This window comes from Chenopodium quinoa, unplaced genomic scaffold (genome assembly GCF_001683475.1).
Source record: "Chenopodium quinoa cultivar QQ74 unplaced genomic scaffold, ASM168347v1, whole genome shotgun sequence".
Taxonomy (NCBI): Eukaryota; Viridiplantae; Streptophyta; class Magnoliopsida; order Caryophyllales; family Amaranthaceae; genus Chenopodium; species Chenopodium quinoa.
In genome coordinates this window covers 1-22,564 of record NW_018743975.1, presented here as the reverse complement: position 1 = coordinate 22,564, position 22,564 = coordinate 1, and the positions used below count along the sequence as shown (strand labels likewise).

Here is a 22,564-nt window from a genome sequence, read left to right as displayed (position 1 = left end):
ATTGAGCTAATAGGCTTAAAAATATTTGATAGTCGATAATTTAAGAAATACTACCTGAAATATTTTTAAGGTATACGAAGTATGTCTCTACAAGAAATTTGCTTCAAATCAACATTTCAGAATAACAGCAAAAAGAAAAAAGAAGAGTGTTCGAGACAAATAATCAGAAAGAATATCACACAAAGAACACAAAAGTATCACACCTGCCAATTATGTGGAATAAGCATGCAGTCCAAATGAACGCATTCCAAGTGTCCAAACAAATCATGTTGATTTCAGGCAGAAATTTGAGAATTTAGAAAAGCTTGCAGGAATTATAACATCATCAATTTTTAGCCGAAGGTGTTCTTGGGCTGTTATCCTCATGTTTTCAGCAGCCTTTTCATGAAAAAGATAGATTCTTCTTAAATTAATAAGGCTGTATCCCATGAAAGCTTATTAACTATCTAGCAAGAGAAAAATTCATATACCTTTGGGGCTGCTTGGGCAGATTTCCATAATATTGCAACGCATGCTTCAGGAATGTCAAAAGGGAAATAATAAGGTAAGCATGTATTGGAAAATGATGAAGGAATTTGAATAATAATAAGAAACCAAAAATAGACAATAGATGCGAAGAAAACCTAGCAACATAGAAAGCAGGATTCTCAAGCATAAACAATTTATTGCAGCAACAGATGGCCAGAGCTCCCCCAAAACCACCTTCACCGGTGACTATTGAGATGACAGGAACTCTCAGTCCAAACATAGACCTTATGTTTTGAGCTATAGCTTCACCCTGAGCTCAGAGAGACAAATCATTTCGTCCTCATTACCACAGGTTTAGTCAATATAAACTTAAAATAAACTAGTAGTTGTCTACTCACCTGACCAAGTTCCTCAGATTTGAGATCAGCATAAGCTCTTGGCGTGTCAATAAGTGTAATTACGAGAAAACCATGATGATCGCCATACTTCAATTTTCTGTCTCCTTCACATGTAGAAATCTGTTTAATATTTGCAATGGAAGCCTCAATATATGCAATGGAAGCCTCTTTATAAAGCCTTAAAAGTACTAAACATAAAGAAAATATAATCCAAGAAATTATACAATTTCACCAAGTTCAGCTTGCTAGTTCCCAAAAATGTAACCCTATTTCTCATCTTTACTCTGCATCAAAATGCAAGGCAGTACAATCACAAGAAACAGATGCTAAACTACTCGAATTCCCCCATGAATCCGTGACAACAAACCGACCAAGCAAAAGGCACAATGAAGAGCTCAAGATTGCTCTAATCCCCCAATTTTACATAAATTCAAGGGTCACAAACTCACAATACATGACACATAAAATCTAAAAACAATTAAATGCTTGAATCGACAAAATTCGCATGCTATTCAACAAATTTCGAATCCAAACAACAATTTATATTTCATAACAAAAACATTCGAGCAATTAACTAGAAATAAACCCTAGATTGTGAAATTGATAGTCGATAATTTAAGAAATACTACCTGAGAAGCCGCTTCAATGGAGAAGAAAGCTCAAACTCGCTTCAATGGAGGATCGAGAAAGCTCAAAACTCGCTTCATTGGGATGAATATTCAGCGACGAAAATGATTAACTCACATAATTGATTGTTGAAACGCAAAACTCACTTTTCAGGTTTAATTTTGAAGCTAAAGACGAAATTGATGAAGATTGAAGCAAATTATTGATGAAGATTGAAGCAAATTCCTCTGAAATTTGATGATTTTTTGGGAGAAGGATAGAGAACCAGTGATATCGTGAGATTGAAGAAAGATAAAAATAGAGCAGAGAGAATGGACGGTCAAGATTACAAATAACGCGAATGTAATCTAATCCGTCAGATGAAAATTCAATGGTCTAGATCATCTGTTTTCAGTTTTCAGCTTTAGGTTTGTTTTCACATGATCCAATCTCTATGTGTATATATATATATATATATATGTATCTATATATATATGTATGTATACATATATATATATATATATGTATCTATATATATATGTATGTATACATATATATATATATATATATATATAGATATATATATATATATATATATATATATATATATATATATATATATATATATATATATATATACATATATATATATATATGTGTGTGTGTATATTTTTTTTTTTTGTTGCATATCATACTAGTCTTTTATAGTTCTCATTGATTATGTATGATTAATATGAATAAAATGATTAGTTTCATTAGTTTCCAAAATTAGGGCCCTTATTCCTTCAATTAGGTGCCTTTTTTTTCTAAAATTCTATGAGGTGGTTGTTGTTAGTCCATAAATTCTTCTTTATTTCCTTACAACTAATTAATTTGGTAGAATGGAAATGAATAAATAGAAAAACTAATTAAGAAATAACTCAAATAAGATACGGAGTATGTAATGAACTTTCCGACAACTAATTTGAATAATTGTATTAATAAAAGAAAGTATTTACTATAAAAAATACATTTTCTATATTTCTACAATACATTGCCTTTTACTTTCAGATTAAATCGAGGAAATTTGGACATAAAAAAAAAAAAAAAAAAAAAAGGAAAGGTAATGCAAGTAACGTAAGTTTTTATTCCATGGTCTTTTATTTTGTCTATGATGAGTTACCCTTCCATATGTCGTTTTTATTTCAATATTTTTTTTTCTCTACAATCCCGTGTAATCTTAAGAAAAGGTCACAAGTGCGTAACCTTTTGCATGGGACTTGAATAGCATTAGTGAAAGGAAAAAAAGAGGAGATCAGAGAATGAACCTTTTTGTTACACTTAAGAAAGGATACGCATGATGAGTTGCATTACTATATAACTATATTTACGTTTGTATGTACTTAATGAAATGCATTTCCACATAAAAGAAAAAGACACAAACTTTTTGGTAACGACCCATTTCTTACATCTAATGGGAAGACTGGATTACTGGAAGAGGTGTCACCAAATTTTATTGTATTATTTTTATTATTAATTATTTGTTTTAATAAAAATTGTAATATTATGCTCATATCGAACCTTTTTGTAGGTAAAATTATGCTTCCTACCAATTATTCCTTATGTAATCAATGATTGGTCTAAAAAAATAAAATGTTTGCGATTCTGGTGATTGGTGAACAGCTAGATGTTCTATGGATTAGATTTATAGATTAATATTAAATTATATTATTGTAATTAAGTTTTTTTATGAACTAATAATAATATACTTTCAACTTCTAAATGCGACTTAAAGACTTGTTTTTCATGCGGATTACATGAAAAGTTGAAAGATTAGCTAGGCAATCAGAAGATTCTATGAATGTTGTAATTGTATTCAAACTAATCCTTGATCTTTATTTAATTATGTTGCTTGTTCTTCTGTCCGAAGGCGATTGGTTTCGTTCAATTGTGTTATTATTTATCAATATAATCTTAATTTTATATTGACTTATGGATGTGATTAAGCTAGAGTATAATCCTTGCTTGTTGCTTAAGCATGAAAAAAAGTTATTTTTATTATTAAATTAGTTTTAAAAATGGACTGAAAATGGTCTCTTTAAGAAAGCCATTATTTTAAGTCAACAACAATGCATAAATGACTAATTTATGTTTTAAACTTTGAAAAAATAAACAGAAAGAAAAGAGCAAAAAAATTATTGTAAAAAGGCATGAAATGATTATTGATAAATGTAGAAAAAAAAGGGGTGATAAGCCAGTCCAAGAAACGTATGTAAGCATGTACTTAATTCTTAATTGAGCAATTGTCATGTGGATAATCTATGATATCCTTGTTAAGAATGTATCATAATCTAATCAAGAAATACAAATCAATCAGAACCATACAGTTTAATTAATACGTTAATCCTTTTCTTGTTAAGATTGAGTTACAACTGAGACCCTCAGACCCTGTTTGCTTCTATGGCACAGCGCGTTGCATTAACTTGGGCTGCTGCTCTAAGCTATCGAATCCAGTGTTAAAATAAAAATCAGTTTTTTAGTTCTTCTGTTGCCTTTAACATCATATTAAAACTGTAAACTATAGTAATATACTAATATACGCCATTTAAGGATTTTAAGTAACTTCCGTTGCTCCAAAATTCTGATTTGATGGGAAAATTTGATGAACTTCTCTCACTTCTATATAAGCAATATTCAATGAAAATTAAGCAAATATAGAAAAATTTCTTATTCATAAATCTGGAATATTCATATTCATTTGCCAATTTAATTCAAACTTTGAAGTACGATTATTATTCCTGGTCAGGGTGGTCAGTAGGGGAAGTCCAATCTCCAAGTTTACTAAAAGGTGAGGCCTTTTTGGTTGGTTGCAATATTTGCTTTCTGTTGCATTCAACCATTTCTATCCTCTGCATAAAAAGATAGCCATGATGGCCGAAAGAACAATTTATCGAGTCTTTATTGAATTTGAATGGTTTTGCCTGTCCTTTTTGGCTTTTCATGTTGAGGCGACGGTCCCTCTTTGACCTTCTATAGTTCTACCAGTGTAGGAGAAGGTTCCCTTCCGCCTCCACCTTTGTCCGATGAAGCAACTTGGAGATAGGGAGGGGTAGAATTCAGCCGGGATCAAGGGTATCGTTGTAATTTTATTCCTGCACTTGTTTCTTTCCTGCATCTGTCAATTATGCATAATTTGTTTGCTTAAAATTTTTCTTCTTCCTATTCTCTTCAGTTGTTCTTTAAGGTCACGAAAGTCTAGAGATCAGATGAAAGACTACAGGATTCAATCACACACTCAAACCAACTCTTTGCAGAAAATTTGAATACGGTGCACCTAATCGTGTACTTTCTGCATTATAAAGTCTAGATAAACTTAATTGCATACTTATCAAACATTATAAAGATGAATTAATATAGGTGATTAGATACATTTAACTTAGGAAAAACACGAAATACCACGTGCTCTAGCGTAATATCACTAACAGTAAGGCAAGAATAAAGGTGCGGTAATTTAGTTCCGCCTTAGTCTTAACAGAGTAAACAGACATGAAGCATAATATTTGAACAAGTAAACATATTTCAGATACATCAGATAGACAGACAGACAACAGTTTATATTAGCAGCATCATACATTGTCTGAGACACAATATGCACAAACATTATATCAGACATCTAAGTCAGTAGCTTCACACGCCTGTAGTAAGACATCTAGAAGATAACATATACGCTCCCCACTCCCAGGCCCATCAGAGTTCAGGAACACCTTAACCATCTAGGCTCCAAGTCCCGACTAAATCCCAAAAGATAGTAAGGTACACTGTTCTAGTAGCTGTTGGGACTCAGGTTTACTAGTTAGAACTGTACAGAAAATAAAGGCAGTACCCTGTCAGTCCACTTTCAATATTCATTCATTTCATGTCAACATATTAGAACACTAACCTATCCCAAGTCCACACCGGTGATTTGTCTCTTTAAAGCTCTGGGCAGGGTGCCTGATAAACATAGTGAAGTAAGACGGGCATCAGTGAAAGCATGTAATGCTAATGTCATCATGGACTTCTTTCAAAAAAAAAAAGTCATCATGGACTGCAGTAAGCTACACTGCAACTCTTATATTATACTAAATTTCTCCCAGTCTTCCTCTTCTTACACCACCCGTAACTAAAGGGAAAAAAGATTCTTGAACCCTTTACTCCATGTCTCCATAGCTTAAAAAAAAAAAAAAAGAACTTTGAACTTCTTCATCATTAACTCGGATATACAGTAGATTCATGATCATATACTGAATTAAAGCATGCACATTATACATGACAGAACAAAAAATGCAAAATCAGATAAAGTGGATAGAGCAAAAGGAACAATATACAAAACACAGTATCAAGGCTAATCCAATTTTAAAACCAGATTATAGAAAAGTAAGTTGGAATATGTAACCTGCCAGTCTGCCATTCCAAGTGAAACTCTTCTTATTCAGACTTTCCAGCAGAGTTAGACGATTTAAAAACAACTAGATGCATACCATTAGCTTTCCTATGGTTGGCAGCTCAAGGGAGCTACTTTTAAGGTCAAACACAGAGAACAATAAACGACCATGCTCATCAACCATCAAGAGTAAATCATTTCATCTAAATCAAACACATTGTGCAATATAAAACAAAGAGAGTGGATACAACGTCCAGTAGAAAGGGAAAAAGGATATATCTTGAATCAAATAAAACATGGAAGCTGATAAATTGAACGACAGGTACAAAAAATAGGCAGACATGCCTTGCCTGCTCAATGCCTCAATCTTATCCAACAAAAGGAAAACTCATTCTTGTCATTCACAGAAGTACGTAACACGTGATCAATCAACAATTTTGACAAACCAAAATTTCGGGTGTACAAAGAGACATTGTTGCCCCTACTCATATTCAAAATACACATCTACATGCATATACTGCCGCATCAGCCGAACAATGGAGGAAGTAAAATTTGCCAACATTTGGCATTCTTCAGGTGTTTTGGCATCGGAAACAGTCCCATGAATGATCAACTTTTCGAGGTTGGGACATCTCTGCAAAAGCTCTTCAACCCAATGGGAGAAGATATCACTGATAACAGTCCAACCAACTTCTAGTACAGCTACATTGTGCAGATGATAAGAACCCTCCAATCCATAGTGAATCACACCGTCCCTCAAGTCATTACTTAATGAAAGATGGCTTAGATATGGGAAGCAAATAGCTATAGTTTCCAAATCAACTACATCATCCTCATCATCAAACACCACATCCCAAAGCCGAAGTACTCTCAAATTTGACGACATAGAGATCATATGATAAAATTTTGGCCAAATGATTGTGAAGTTGCTGACATCAATAACTTCAAGATTTTCAGCTATTTCACCAATATCAAGATGTATAACACTAACATCATCAATTTGAAAACGCTTTAAAGTCCCCTTCCCAATAAGCTCGAACTGCTCCAGAGCACAATCTTTCAGATGCATATCCTCGAGAGAGTCAGCCTCCAAAATGAACTTGTCCAAACTAATGGCTTCAACATATATAGTCTTCAGCGTTGGACTGCTCAATTCAACACTCACTTGGGCATCTGACATGGCAATCTCGGGATTAATTAGGGATAAGGTCTCAAGTTTTGGGCAAGCGGTAGTAAGAAGGTTCAAATCCAATGCTGAAATGCTGACATAACTCAGGGAAAGCGAAGTGAGGCAAGAAAACCTTTGATAATTAGGTTCAACTCCTATGATTGTATTGTGTGCCAAAGACAGCATCTCCAGTTTGTGTCTCCCACAAATATCCAGAATGTTAAGGTTCGGGCTAGTCCTAACATTGTAATACAATCTTCTCAGACTTTCCCTAGTATACATAAGCCACGCAATAACTGTTGAAGCCGAAAACTCATCAACATCATCCATCAAGATTGTAAGCCCTTGCAAGCCAGTAGTTTGGAAAATTGTCTGTGTAATCAAAATCTCTAGCCGGCTAGTCAACAAATCGCGAAAAACAGGCCAATCATTGGAATTGAATGAAAGAGAATGTAGGTGCTTTCGAAAAGCCTCTCTCCATTTCCGGCACGTTGCAGATGCAATCACAACTTCCCTAGCAGCCCCGAGGCGGGACAGTATGTTTCCAATCACTTCAACAGGTAAATTCTCCATCTTCTACTCTAATCATAAACCAAATTCAATTCACCCCAAAACCAACAACAGAATTTTGGGTTTTGCTTCTTCAAATGCAATTGAAGATTAATTAGTTATATCATACATATCCCAATGTATTGTATCCTGATCACATCATCCTCTAATTCTTCAGCCAAATTTTCAACAAAACAACAAATCATTGTATTAAAAAAATGGGTATTTCGCATTGCTTCAATACCCAATCTGAATCAACAACACAAACACTTCATTTCTAATAATAGCAAGACAGACATCTTCATCAAGTAACTGCAAGATTTTCCAATCAAATGAAAGATCCAAACTTTGAGAATTACAAATGTCAAAACATACACAAATCAACAGGCGATTAATCACAAAACCAACATAATCTTACAATATCAAAAAGAAGCAAACTTTCCGATTAAATAATAAAAACCCAGTTGTGAAAATTGGTTAAAGAATCCAAAAACGGGAAAATTGAAACATACCCAGTTGAATATAGTGCACAAAAATAGAACCCAGATGAACAAATCCTCCGAAAATTCGTTGGATTTGATCAGATAGAATGGCTAAAATGCGGTAGGTTGAAGGGGCATCATTGTGTTATGAGCGAGTCAAGCACAAGGCTTGATCGCAGGCGTAAGTTGGGGAGAGAGACTCACCATCCTTTTGAAAAATACGGCGGACCATTATTCTTAGTCCTTTTTGTTTTTCTTTTTTCTTTTTTCTTGTTCTTTTTAAAAAAGAAAGAGAAAAAATGTTCAGCAGACCAACCACACTGGACTGAATAGTGTATCATAATGAGTTGACATTTAATTTTAGATTTTGAGAAGGAACTCTTGCGGCAATGGCCCAGAGTTCGTCTCCCATTCTTGAGGTATGAGGTTCGAATTTTATCCGACACAAATTCTATCTTCCTACCTTTATGGGCATTGTAATTTGAGAGTACGAAATGCTAAAGTCAGTATTAGTACGATATGGATGAGAATGTAATTTGAGAGTGTTCAGGTTAAGAATATTGTACCTTAAAAGTAAGATATGTTGGGGTATTTTATAGAAATCTCATAGCATGTACCATGTGTCGATCTATGTGAGTGTGTTGTCAAGTGGGCAATGGGTGTCCACGTGACTAGAAGCAGGTTTCCACGTGGGTGGCGAAAGAGGCTGATATGGGTAATGAACTGGTATTGGACACGATCCAAATGCGAAGAACTAACCCGATTACGTAATCCATATCAGTGTACATGAATTAAGTGGGATCTAAGCATGGAAAGGCTAAACTACGAAAATCTTCCTCAAGGGTCATAAATAAAGCCTATACAATTAGTCTGTTCAATCAGATTTGTTAAGTAATCAGTTGCACAACTGTCCTCTCGGTAGACGTGAATCACCTCAAATTCCAAATCCTTTTATTGCGTAATGAAAGATAGTGATTAAGGAGATGAGTGCTCTCACTGTAGCTACTAGCTCCAACAAGAAGTGCTTGCACACAAGTTCGATCATCAGTTCGCTTATTTTAAGATTGCGTGCCAAATCTAGGCCCTGACCAACACCATCACCTATGCATGAAAAGACCACTACAACAATGTGGATTCGTGCATGAAGATGAAGATTCTTACATACATTCATGCATGTGGATGCAGATTTACCAAGGATAATCTTTTTTTTTTTTTTTTTTTTTTTTTTTTTTTTTTTTTTTGAGGAATACCAAGGATAATCTAATGCTCATTATTTCATCAAAATATATTTGGGTACGCCTATACTATATATTAGAATTTTCGATACTAAATTATCAATGCTCAACACAAAAGAATATTAACATAATTTCAAGTGATAACAAAACCATATACTACGTATTTTTGTACTAGTATAACTATCTAACATACAAAGTATGTAATTAAGACCAAATTTTTGTTTGTTTTAGATGTATATTAAAACTAAAACTTCCGAGTTAAGTATAAAACAAAGGACTCAATTCTTGCAAAATGTGTAGGAAGGGGACTCTATCTATTTTACAGAGGGAAAAGGGACTGAGCTAGAATAGGTTTGGGTTTTCGGTGGGTTTTAATTAAATAAGGAAAAGAATTGAGTCCCCTTGGTTAAACAATTGAGTCCCTTTGGTCAATTATTTTTATTTTTTTATTTTGGAGTTCCTTCCTCTTTTTGGAACAAAAATAAGGCATAGAATTACAATACGTTGAATGTTTAACTTCTTCATCATCTTCATCACATTCTCGACCTTCCAACTCCACATTTCTCTTTAAAATCATGACCATCTCATAAGCTAACTCTGACTTAGGTGGACTGTCAACCCATCTACCACCTAATATAATCACACCCATCTACTTATTTTATAGTTTGGGCATATTAGAAATCTCATAAAAGGATGCTTGACTGTCTTAGAAACTCTCTTTATTGACCTTCTGTTGCAATATACACAGGACATATCGATAATCATTTTTTTTATTTTTTATTTTTTATTTTTTAATTTTAAGGCTCTAAAGCCTTTACTAAAATTGCGATGTGTGTTTCTGCTACAAATGCAAGACAAATAAGCTACAAACCAGAGAGATGAAGAACATGCTTTGGCTTATTATTATTACTGAAAGAAATATTTTTTTTTTTGGATAACAAACATTAAAAAAAATTCAAGAACAAAGCTTTTGTATTGCTATTGCACTTTCTTAATTTCAAACGACTATATTTTTGAAACAATCAGCAGAAATGATTAATGAAGGGATTGAATTTGTCTAGTTTAATCCAGGTAATATTGAGGGGACTCAATTCTTTACAAGGGACTTGATTCTTCTTGGGTTAAAAGATCAGTTAAGTCACCTAAAAAATACCCCTACCACCGGAAATTTAACCCCAATTCCCTTTTCCTCTAAATAAATAGAGTCCCCTTTCTCCATATTTTGCAAGAATTGAGTCTCTTATTTTATACTTAATTCTAAAACTTCCTACGTATAAACCCAAATAAAAAAATAAAAAAAATCTTGTACTTCAAATTCCCACAAAAATGTTCATACTATAACCAAAAAGGCAAAAACAAAAATTGGCACATTTGAGCTAAAAATCAGGTTCTCCGTAAAATATACTCCTACGTCATTTCTACGGTGACCCCCAAACGATTTCTCTCAATCTCAGACACTGTCACTGTCAGAAAGATCAAAGTAGCTAGTTAAGTTAATCATGTCAAAGTTCCCAAATTTGTTGCTAATTTTAATGATTAAATTCTGGGTTTTTCCTCCTGTTTATTCCTTCAATCACCACTACAATGTGGGCGATCAAATCCCTATTTTTGCCAACAAAGTTGGCCCTTTGAATAATCCCAGGTACCCACCATTTTCTAATTTTTATTTTGACTTATAATTTGTTCCCAAATTTCATTTTATTGCCTTTATTGGAGAATTGGTTTGATTTTTTAGCTTTAAAATTTTTGGCCTTGCTTTGTTTCCTGAGAATATAGTATTGTTAAGTTTTAGTGATTTTTCAATAGTAATCATTTCTTTAATTAATTAATTAATGGGGTTAATAAATCAGAAAATTTGAGGATATGGCTAATTTTTTTTTCTTTAGTGTTTTCGCGATTGCTACATTCCCGGATTCAAAAATTTGATCTTGTGGGTGTATTATGATTTAGGACAAGTATTCTGTAATTTTTTGAATGTAGAAGATTTTTGAGACAATGTGGCAATGTGGACTTGTTATTGCTATTGGCAATGTGGCATCTGACTTTGGTAAAATTTCGAGTTCGATTTCATTGTTTCTTATATAGTTCTGTTGGGAATATTATTTAGATCTGTAGTTCTGTTGCAGAAAAGTGTTGCAGGATTAGCATTGTTAGTACTTTGGTGAGGGAATTTTGATATGAATCTTTGTCTTTTTGCAGTGAGGCGTACGAATATTTCGATTTGCCATTCTGCCGCCCAGGTTGGCTAATAGTCTTATACAAGTAACAATTAGTGCATTTTCTGTCAAGATTGGGTAGAAGATTGAACTAACATTCATTTGTTATACATATGTTTGCAATTATAATCATGCAGACTGTGAGCTCAAACTTAGTAAAGTAAGTTGAATTTCAGCTGTCAGTTTACTGATGCATAGCCTTGCAATTTTGTGCTATCGTAACTATATTAGGACTTTCTTAAGATAGCGGAAGATATCGAAACCCATCTAGGCTATCTATTTAAGTGTGGAAGGATAAACAGTTTTAGAAGCGGAAATATAGTTGTGAAGTATAATCAAAGCAATATGGCATATGATGATTAGTAGCTGGGTTTGATGACTGCAGACTAATGCCGTGTACTCTTGTGAGACTGGGTAAAGGGCTGCGTAGCACATATTATGATGCTAATTAGCTGCCTATGCAATGGATGTAATTCAAGAGACTGAGACTTTTCTTCGCTAGTTTACACAATCCTTTCTTAGTTCTTAACTTCTTACCTTTGCATTTCAAAACTTGAGCTATTTCCCGGATATCTGCAAGACGGCTTGCTTCATTATCCTCTCCTGGGTGATGTATCAAATGTGGCTCTGCAGTCTTTCAGTTTATGCACCTAAAATGACAGATTCTCATGTCTTATCTAGTATAAGTGCATCTCTTGATATGTTTGAAATGACCTCTTGTCTGCAAAATATATTCAGTCAGAGTATGTGGTCCTGTTAGTCTTTTAAGATTTTCTACTAAATCAGTGCAAATTTCAAAACAAATCATTGAAAAGAGCTCTGTTGCCGTAGCTGAATTGTGTGTTTTGTTCTTCAACTCTTTGATTGCAGATCCTTTAATCAGAAGAAAGGAATCACTTGGCGAGGTTTTAAGTGGTGATCGTCTGACAAACACACGCTATGATATAAGGTTCCAGGAAATGAAAATAGCAGAGGAATGGTGCACCACTAAACTTGGAAGGAGGAACTTGTTAAATTTCGTGATGCAATTCAGAGGATTATTACTTTCAAATGTTCTTTGATGACCTCCCATTTTGGGGATTCATTGGGATAGTTGAAGGAGAGAGCTTGAACCCCTATATGAAAGGGTCAAGATCCTATCTATTCACACATGTTCAGTTAGATGTCTTATACAATGACAATAATGTTATAGAAGTGCACGCTTTCAGTGACCCCAGTCATGTTGTTGACATCACAGAAGATGCTGCAATTAATGTAAAGTTTACTTACTCAGCAAATTGGAATGCAACATCAACGCGATTTGCAAACAGAATGAGAAGATATTCAAAGGCATCTTTGCTCTCACCAGTTCAGCAACTTCACTGGTTTTCATTCATTAATTCAGCTGTCATCATTTTGCTATCAATGGGATTACTGGCTGTGCTATATTGGTGGAATATCAAGAATGATTTAAGAAAGTAATTTAGCAGCCAGTCATTACTTGCACTGTTACTTAAATTTTTTTGTTTTCAGGCAGGGCTCTAGCTTCTCCTTGGTTGACAATTAATCATTTTGTATTCTAGGTATTCAAATGGAGATGAAGACGATAGAGAGATTGGATGGGCGTGCATTGAGGGTGATGTTTTCAGATGCCCGACATTGTTGCCTCTCTTTTGTGCTGTGCTTGGCTGTGGCACTCAACTTTTTCTTGTGTAAGGCAACTAATTGGATCATTGTGCTCTGATACTTGTTACTTGCATCAAATATGTGCAACATTTATGTGTAGACTTATCAAGTTTAATCTGCATTCTGTTTGGTAGTATTGTTCTATTGGACCTGTTTGCTTCCAGCATATTGAATATGAACGTCTGCTATAACTTGTCTGCTGCAGCACTCCTGGTGTACCTTACTAGCCTATATATGAAACTTTTCAGGTTTTGCTGTTTGTTTGTATTAACCTCCCTCGGTCTTCTAGTGCCATATACCCATGGGACTTTATGGACAGCTGTTGTTGTCATTTACACTGTAACGTCTGCAGTTGCAGGATATACTGCTGCTTCATTTCATTGCCAATTTTCCGAAACTGGATGGGTAAAAATCTCTATCTCAAATGCATCTGAATTACAGTTGTGTTCCCCTCTTTCCTTTTCTTTCCGTGTGCGGCATGCATGGCAGCATGGGTGATTCAATTATGACTGGCTATGTTCCCTCCATCCCTAAATAATAGTCCACCTTTCTATTTCAAACCATCTCAAAATAACAGGCCATTTATTCCCATACTATCCTCAATGATAATATTAATCAGAAAACACAACATTGATACGGTGTATATTCAAAAGTTCATAAAGTAATGCTACTTATAATAACATCTCTAAAAAATGATCAAATACGTGGGCTATTGTTTAGGGATGGGAGTATTATAATATTTTCAATGGTTCAATGAACATAAATTAATTTTGCAGGAAAGAAGTGTCCTCCTGACAGGGATTCTCTTTATGGGTCCATTGGCACTTGTACTTTCTATCCTTAATACAGTAGCAGTATCATATGGGTCTACAGCTGCTCTACCTTTTGGCACCATTGTTGTGATATTTCTCATACATACATTTGTTACTGCCCCACTTCTTGCATTAGGAGGGATTGTTGGATGTCGTTACAGATGTACAAAAGTTGTGCCTTCTAGCAAGAAGTATGTGAGAGAGATTCCTCCATTAAATTGGTATAGAAAAATCCACATTCAGATGCTTCTGGGTGGTCTCTTACCTTTCAGTGCAGTTCTCGTGGAGCTGCATCTGCTATATGCAAGCATGTGGAGCTACAAACTATTTACACTGCCGAGCATTATGCTCATCAGCTTCTCAATCCTTGTCTTACTGACTGCTATATTAAGTGTTGGTTTGACATACATTCAACTTTCTGTGGAAGATCCTGAATGGTGGTGGAGGTATGCTGTTTATATTCCATTGTTGCTTACTTGATTCATGCAACATGTGGGCTCTATATGGCTGAGAGGAAAATCAATTTCTTCCACCTTTCTTTCCCTTTGCCCTTTTCTCTTCTAACAATGAACCAAATGATGGACAATTAAGTGCAAAACCTAAATTCCATTGAAATATCGCTTTCCATCAAGTTACAATTTTTCTCAAGTTGTTTTCCTTTGAACCAAATACAAAATATAGAGAAAACATTTTTTCTTACATGTAGCCTTATTTTCTTCCAGGATGCCTTAACTTTGTATTTTCCTCCTGTTATAGTCGCTGCTGACTTTCTCATCAAAGCTTAAATTTTTCTTCTATTTCTGCAGGTCGGTATTACGTGGTGGATCAACAGCTATGTTTATGTTTGTCTATTGTATATACTTCTATGCCAGGTCACATATGGATGCTTTCATGCAGTTGTGCTTCTTCCTGGGCTACAACGCTTGCATTTGTTATGCTTGTTTCTTAATGCTTGGTGCAATTGGTTTCTGTGCTTCTTCAATATTCATCCAGCACATGTATCATGGCGTTAAGGGCGAATGAATTTCATACCTTTTGATTTTTATCCCACTTTTACTGACAATCCTCGACAAATACACGATGTGTACCCCCGAAAATAGGGATCCCTGTCGTTTACCTCCATTGATGAAATGAAGGCCTTACAAGAATACAAGATGCAAAACCATGCTGATGAAAGTTCCAGGTTTGTTTCAAATTGAGATTAATTAGAAATATGTGTGTAAATGCATAGCATGACAGCATGAGATTAAGGCTGTTTTTTTGTGTCTATTGATTCTAAGTAGTTTTTAGCTGTTATCAGTTCATAAAATATGAAAACGATACTCTCCAACTTTGATGGCTTATAGTTTAGATATTATTATGGAAATCAGCTAGACTTTCTTTTTTTCCTTAGAATCTGTCAGCGTGTCAGCAGCTTTTGCATCACATGTAAGTAGATATTCAAATTCCTGAAATTAATCACTGCCTAAATTTAGAGAGAATATCTGCAAATTATTTTCTGTAAACAATTTCTGAAAATGTAGTCTAATTTGTTCTCACTTGAACTCTATAGTGGGTGTTTGCAATGTAATACTCATAGGAAGATTAGTCGGGACATAAATAACCGATATTGAAGTTACTGTGAAACTAGTGGAGGGGCTTAGTATTTATTTCAAACCTCTTACACGTAATTCCTCTGTCTCATTGTGTTTGTCCAATATGATTTTTTAGAGTTAAACTTACGACTTTATGTTTTTATAGTTGCAATAGTTAATGTGCTTAGCACAATAATATCACTCTTCTAACATACTTTATGTAGTATTTTATACATTCAATATGAACTTAGGGGAGAAGGTGTTGAAACTTTGCCACTTTCAAGTACTTAGGTTTGCATTGCAAGGGAACATTCTTCAGAATCAGATACTCTATAAATTCCTTAGAATCAGCTCTTACATTGTTACCTCATTTTTGTTCTTTCAAGTAGGGAGTTGTGATAAATATGCAATTGCTTCTGACATGTGCATGTTTTAAAGTGCTCCCTATGAAAACTTCCGGACCTTAAGATGATCAAAACAATGTCTCCTGGCCTGGTTTGAGTGCTATCTATAGTTATACAATAGACGGAATTTGCAAAATAGTTATTGATGTTTATTTTCATTATATGAAAGTACATATAACACTGACCAATTCCCTTACACAAATTAATTTAGAAGATCAAGAATAAATATTTTTTTTTTCATTCCTTGTACTCAAAGAAGTAACTTCTCAGTTTCAGAGAAAAAAACTCTAGTATATTCTTCCTAGTACAGTATTTTGATAGCCGAATTTGAGGTATAGATGGAAGAGCTATAATAGATATTTTGTAAACGGCAGAGATATGTAGCATGAGAAATTAGCTAGTCTCAACGAGAGGGCTCATTAATTGGAGGGTCAAATACTGGAGCTGGAATATAGTCTAGTGACTTATATGGTGGAGGTGCACCGTTTTGTGGAGATTGGATTGGTGAAGGTGGAAGTGGAGATGAAGATGAAGATGGAGGTGAAGGTGGAGGGTATACAGGATAATCATCCTCAGCTGGAGCTGGAGCTGGAGCTGGAGCTTGGGCAGGAGTATCATTAGTTGGATTCTTGTAAATTGGAATATAGATAGGCTTCGGAATATATATGGGCTTCTTGTATATTGGCTTCTTCTTATGTACGGGCAATGGGGTGGGAAATGGTTTTTTGTAGATTGTTAATGGGTGGTTGTACTTAGGCTTCTTGTGCCCTGGTGATGGTGAAGTCACAGGTACCTTTGGTTTGGGTTCCGATTTAATTGGTATGTTGAAATTTGTTGGACTGTCCACAGGGTTGCCGTTGTCCTGTTGTTTTGGTTGGTTATCTGGAATGCTGTTCTCTGGTTTCGGGATATAACCATTGTCGAGTTCGCTGGCAGAAGATACAACAGCCATTTTGAACACAAGTATCAAAGACATGAAGCAAAAAAGATGGCGAGCCATCAATCTTGATCTTTCTGAGGCTGTAAGACTAGTTTAGGATGAGAAAAATGTAATTTGGATGGAGCTAAGTAGATGACATGTTGTATTCTTTTATATGCAACTCCCCTTGGACCGATTTCTACATTAACAGCACATGTTACATGATAGCTAGGAGATAAAGACGGTAGCAGCAGCAAGGTTGTGGTATTATTCACACTCCTACAATGAAGCAGACATTAGGAAATCATCAGAGGTTCTCTGACATTTTGTTGCTGTGACAAAGGGCATTTTAGCTGCATTTTAGCACAAAAGTACATTAAAAAATGGTGGCTGCTGATTTGTAAAAGCAGCCCTGGAATAGTAGACAAAGCTACTGTCTTGAGTATTGTTATGATTGTTATTGTTTACACAAATTTCGAGTCTAAATAAATAAAGACGGGAAATAAAGTAACAAATAAATTTATATTAATATTTGAATTGGGTACAATTTCTGTATTACAATTTATAATATAATAAACTAAATCCTCTGATTCTGTTCCGCGGCTTTATGATTACACGTGTGCGACACCTGTAGGTCGTCGTTTGATGAAGTCGACTTAGATTTGAATGCAGGGTGACGTTTGATGTTGTCAACCTGAGTTCGAATGCAGGGTGACGTTTGATGATGTCAACCTGTATTCAAATGTGTTTGAGTAGAGAGAATTCCGGTTGAGTTTTATAAGCTCTTGGGAATAATGATTTTTGGATCCTCTCCACTAATGGAAGAATGTTGTATTTATAGGAGATGAGAACCCGGTTGGACTTGGTAGGTTTGGGCCTGGCCCATTTTATAACTAAGAAGTCTTTTCCTGTTCCATTTAATTTGTTTTATAATCCGAATTCTATTTGATTAATTCGGATTATATATTTGGGTGGGCCAAAAATAATTAAAATGGATTACTAACATAATTTAACCCAAATTAATCTATTTAATTTAATGTAAAACACTCATAAACTTTCCGTGTCTACAATTATATTATCCTCGCTCATTTTTTTCATGTCGTCTTTTCATCCCCATTTAGGAGTATTTAGAAAGCCGGTCATCATCTATATACTTCGATTTTAGAGAATTTGACATTTTATTTCTTACACTTACATTATGGATGACTAAAGAAGGGGAAGAGGAGTTTTGCGCAATTTCTATTATACTCCTGAAGTATCATGAAACACGGTACTCTGGCATCATAACGACGCTACTTGTTCTCTCAGTTTCCCATTCTCTTAGCTTCTCTTATGCTATACTATGCTTCTTTCAATTGGAATTACTATTCGAAATTCAATCAATCTTTTTTCTTCCAATTGCAATTCTGTCACACCAATCATCCATTCTTTCTTATACTTCCTCCTTTTTTTTTTTTTACTTACAACACTTTGACTTTTACACTATTTACAATTTCACATATCTCACTTTTTTTTTTTTTTTTGACGAAAACCGAACCAAACAAATTTATTACTCAAAAGCAGAAGCTAAGTCAGCCATTACAAAGGGTGAGATTTCACTAGGAACCTCTTCCATCCAAACTCTAAGATCACCATAAGAAGAACTAAGTTTGGCTAAAGCATGGGCTGCCCCATTACCACTTCGTTTGACGAAGGAGAAGGAGCACGATTGGCAGCCACGAGCTAACTGCATTTATATCATTAATAACCATCCCAAGGATCGTAGCAGGGGCACAACCCTTCGTCAGGTGACTGAACACCTTCATACAATCAGTTTCCAGGCACACCTTCCTAAACTCCGACTCCAATGCTATGCGTAGGGAGTGTCTCAATGCAAGGGCTTCAGCTACATCCACCTCATACTTACTTCTTAGGCATAGACATGTAGCCACCACAACCTCCCCCAGTGCATCACGCATTACACCTCCCAATCCCACAGCTGAGTTATCAAAGATCGCAGCATCAGAATTTATCTTGATCATTCCCTGAGTAGGAGGTTTCCACTTCGACTCCAACAACTGATGCCTACCTTCAGACGAACTTAAAGCCTGCTGAGCTTGTTCATAATCTCCCACCACACTCACTGCTTTTTGGATAACATCCATCAGATCTTTCTTCCTATTCTCATAGGACCATACATTTCTCCGTAGCCATATTCCCCATAGAATTGCGAAGAGAATGTTCCACCAGTGAGGATCTTTGTGAAGAACACGGATGGAGCCACACCACTCCCCAAAACCCACCCCCTCGTATTTCTCCACCTCTAAACGTAGGGGTGAAAGATACCATATTCTTTTTGCTTCAGGGCAGAGAGCAAGCATGTGTAATATGGTTTCATTTTCACTACCACACATTGGGCAAATAGGATCTATATTCATACCTCTTTGAAACAGGCACTGCCTGGCAGCCACAGCTCCTTTCATAGCTCTCCAAGCAAAATTCTTTACTTTAGGAGGATTGTCAGAGTTCCACACAACAGTCCACTCAAATTTGCAATTAACCCTTGATGAAGTAGCCGTATTATTTTTTTTCTTCACATTGACTAGCTTTAATGATTTATAAATTAGGAAAAATATAGTCATGTGGGATCTTGTTTTACTCGTCTCGATTTATACTTTCATAATATCAATTTTTTGTATAATTTTTACACATTGGTAATTATAGATATTAATGATTGAAATAGTGTATTGGCAATTGTGAAATGAGAAGTGTTGCAAGTATTAAGAAACGAAGGAAGTATCTTTTTTTTTCTTCTACTTTATCAAAAATTGTACTAGTATATGATTTTGTGCAATTAGCTTGGTACTCCGTATTAATTTTTGACTATGCTTGTCTTAGTTGTACTGAATTTGTTACTCCCTCCGTTTTTATTGCCTCCACTTTTTATTTTTGGCCGTTTTTAAATACTTGCTTCATTTCTTTATTTGGAAGCTTTTACACTATTTAATTCATTTCTCTCAACTAGTGGTCCCAATATAAATCATATTTTATTAATTTCACATATATTCTCTCTCCTCCAATTGTCTCAACTATTTTTGCTTTTTACAATTTTATATTATTTTACCTATCCCACTACCATCATATTTTATTACATTCTTCAATTTCTCTTAAAAATTCGCGCATAAAGAATAGAGCAAGTATTTAAAAAACAGAGGGAGTATTGATTAATGATGCCAAAAGATGAGGAGATAGACTACAAAGAAGAAAAGAAAAATAAGGAAAGTGCTTTATTTAATATTTTTTTGACGAGGAGAGTGCTTGAGGTCCAAAGTACGGCCTAATCTGAACAAGATAAAGACAGGTTTTTAAAGGATACTTGTATAGTTGTATATAATACGGAGTAATATGTATATACTCCATATAAATGATTTTTTACGCATATCTCTAATGCAAAGTCTGCAATCTAAACCCTTTTGTCTCATTTTAGTTGCTCAATTTGATCATTATCTATAAGAGTTTTTTGTGCAAGTAGAGCAATTACTCTTAATCTGATCATTAATAGTTCATTATAATTAGCAAACACTGGTTCAACAATCAACTTTATAACTCTAAGGGCTTGTTAGTTCACTTTATTTTTTGTTTATCTGATCTGATCTAATTGTCTAATTTGAACAAAGACCTTAACAATAATCTATAAAGAAAAAATATATCAAGTGTGGTCTTGTTAGCTTCGTAATAATGTGTATTTTTAAATATGTAATTTCATAAATTTTTTAGTATGGAATTAAAGAAATTTAGCGATAAAAAGCTGTACATAAAACTATGATCTAATCTGAACTTTTTTTTTTCTTTTTCTGAAATAAGTAAAAATAAATTGAACTAAAAAAGACTATGTTTCTTGTTTTACGTATAATAATCAAGATGTAAAAATATACTACCTCTGTTTCTTTATAGTTGCAACAAAGGGTATTATTTATGAGATATAATAAATAATTTTGTACTAACTAAAAAGAAACATACAGAGTAGGTACTAATTGATTTTAAGGAAATAAAAATGATAACAATGGTGATGTAAAAATTGATTTTATGCTCGGATGGCAAAACCTACAAAAACAAAAATATAAATATAAGAAATTAAACGGTTATAGAATTTTGAATCCATTATTTCGAATTGAAAGTACTACAACAAATAAGAACAATTTCACTCAACATAACCCTCATTTGGGGTACTTTTAAACACATATAACAAGTCGAAGAAAAAAACAAATACATAGAAAATCAATCATTATTTAGTCATATATTTCCTCAATAGCCATATGGAGGAGGGCTTGGGGTGTATGCGGGAGACTTGTAAACCGGTGACTTGTAGACGGGAGAAGGGGAGTAAACCGGTGATGGTGTGTATTTTGGTGATTTATGTACAGGAGATGGAGTATAAACTGGTGACTTGTACACTGGTGATGGAGTGTAAACTGGGGACTTGTAGATTGGGGATGGTGTGTAAACTGGTGACTTGTACATTGGTGATGGGGTGTAAATTGGGGACTTGTAGATTGGAGATGGAGTGTATGATGGAGATTTATACACTGGTGAAGGTGTGTATACAGGAGACTTGTACACAGGAGATGGAGTGTATACTGGTGACTTGTAGACGGGGGATGGACTGTAGACTGGAGCCTTGTAACTCGGTGATGGGGTGTACGATGGAGATTTGTACACCGGTGTTGGCTTGTATATTGGAGACTTGTAAACTGGAGATGGGGTGTATACTGGTGATTTGTACACAGGGGATGGAGTGTAGATGGGTGACTTGTAAACTGGAGACGGGGTGTAAATTGGTGATTTGTACACAGGAGATGGAGTGTAATCTGGTGACTTGTATATAGGAGATGGAGTGTAGACCGGTGACTTATGAACCGGAGATGGGGTGTAGATTGGTGACTTGTATACATGGGATGGAGTGTATACTGGTGATTTGTATATTGGAGATGGAGTGTATGTTGGTGACTTGTATGATGGGGTTGGGCTATAAACTGGGGCCTTGTAGACCGGAGATGGTGTGTACTTTGGGGATTTGTACACTGGTGTTGGCATGTATACTGGAGATTCATAAACTGGTGACGGAGTGTAGATAGGGGATTTATATACAGGCGATGGTGTGTACACTGGCGACTTGTGAATGGGTGATGGTGTGTACACTGGGGATTTGTATACTGGTGACGGTGTGTACACCGGCGATTTGTACACTGGGGATGGTGTATACACTGGTGTCTTGTACACCGGTGATGAATAAGAATCACTAGCAGATGAAACTGCCACTAAGGCCACGAGAAGAAAAGACGTAAAAGAGAGACGATTGAGAGCCATTGTGATATGAGACCAATGGCACTCACTAGATTGTGTTATGAGAATTATTGCTAAGTAAAAGAAGTTTGAGCTGTGGAATTCCTTGTTTGTAGATGGGATTTATATAAGGTTTGTCTTTGAATTATTTCTTGATATAAAATCAATGAAATGAAAAAGATTCGTTAGGTTTATCCTTGTCATCTCAATCTTGTTTGAATGTATGTAACCAATTATATTAATTGACTTATTCTTTTTTTATATGTGAATGTGGACGTTCAAATTACCAGTGACTACATGCAAATGATGTTGTTATTATTAGTGCTCAGTAGCTGCCAATCAAG

At 34.9% G+C, this 22,564-nt stretch overlaps 4 protein-coding genes, 2 long non-coding RNA genes and 1 pseudogene across 6 annotated transcripts; 1 reads left to right on the top strand and 6 right to left on the bottom strand.

Annotated features, from left to right (window-relative positions):
* Nucleotides 1–354: 354 nt before the first annotated feature.
* Nucleotides 355–1,516, bottom strand: LOC110689647. The gene is made up of 3 exons (XR_002504927.1): nucleotides 867–1,516; nucleotides 471–778; nucleotides 355–378 (listed from the first exon to the last, which is right to left on the bottom strand). It is a non-coding gene; the product is annotated as an uncharacterized LOC110689647 (long non-coding RNA).
* Nucleotides 1,517–5,046: 3,530 nt separating this feature from the next.
* LOC110689601 lies at nucleotides 5,047–8,584 on the bottom strand. Its single transcript, XR_002504921.1, has 3 exons — nucleotides 8,104–8,584; nucleotides 5,392–5,444; nucleotides 5,047–5,310 (listed from the first exon to the last, which is right to left on the bottom strand). It is a non-coding gene; the product is annotated as an uncharacterized LOC110689601 (long non-coding RNA).
* On the bottom strand, nucleotides 6,151–8,106 carry LOC110689600 (F-box/LRR-repeat protein At1g67190-like). Its single transcript, XM_021866360.1, has one exon. It carries the CDS (start codon nucleotides 7,613–7,615, stop codon nucleotides 6,356–6,358), a length of 1,260 nt encoding a protein of 419 aa, XP_021722052.1. The 5' UTR covers nucleotides 7,616–8,106; the 3' UTR covers nucleotides 6,151–6,355.
* Nucleotides 8,585–9,283: 699 nt separating the features above from the next.
* Nucleotides 9,284–15,492, top strand: LOC110689599 (annotated as a pseudogene).
* Nucleotides 15,493–16,382: 890 nt separating this feature from the next.
* On the bottom strand, nucleotides 16,383–16,931 carry LOC110689594 (repetitive proline-rich cell wall protein 1-like). The gene has a single exon (XM_021866356.1). The coding sequence runs from the start codon at nucleotides 16,929–16,931 to the stop codon at nucleotides 16,383–16,385; it is 549 nt and encodes a 182-aa protein (XP_021722048.1).
* A 1,516-nt stretch (nucleotides 16,932–18,447) lies between these two features.
* Nucleotides 18,448–19,360, bottom strand: LOC110689646. The gene is made up of 2 exons (XM_021866416.1): nucleotides 18,725–19,360; nucleotides 18,448–18,624 (listed from the first exon to the last, which is right to left on the bottom strand). Exons 1-2 carry the CDS (start codon nucleotides 19,358–19,360, stop codon nucleotides 18,448–18,450), a joined length of 813 nt encoding a protein of 270 aa, XP_021722108.1.
* Nucleotides 19,361–21,018: 1,658 nt separating this feature from the next.
* Nucleotides 21,019–22,339, bottom strand: LOC110689598 (repetitive proline-rich cell wall protein 1-like). Its single transcript, XM_021866358.1, has one exon. The coding sequence runs from the start codon at nucleotides 22,242–22,244 to the stop codon at nucleotides 21,183–21,185; it is 1,062 nt and encodes a 353-aa protein (XP_021722050.1). The 5' UTR covers nucleotides 22,245–22,339; the 3' UTR covers nucleotides 21,019–21,182.
* Nucleotides 22,340–22,564: the final 225 nt, after the last annotated feature.

Bases quoted from the DNA above. Each gene is read 5' to 3' on its own strand.
- LOC110689594 (XM_021866356.1), bottom strand. From the start codon at position 16,931: ATGGCTGTTGTATCTTCTGCCAGCGAACTCGACAATGGTTATATCCCG.
- LOC110689600 (XM_021866360.1), bottom strand. From the start codon at position 7,615: ATGGAGAATTTACCTGTTGAAGTGATTGGAAACATACTGTCCCGCCTC.
- LOC110689598 (XM_021866358.1), bottom strand. From the start codon at position 22,244: ATGGCTCTCAATCGTCTCTCTTTTACGTCTTTTCTTCTCGTGGCCTTA.
- LOC110689646 (XM_021866416.1), bottom strand. From the start codon at position 19,360: ATGAAAGGAGCTGTGGCTGCCAGGCAGTGCCTGTTTCAAAGAGGTATG. The intron at 18,625-18,724 runs GTGTGCCTGGAA...ATATAAATGCAG, and splicing joins TGGAGTCGGAGTTTAGGAAG to TTAGCTCGTGGCTGCCAATC.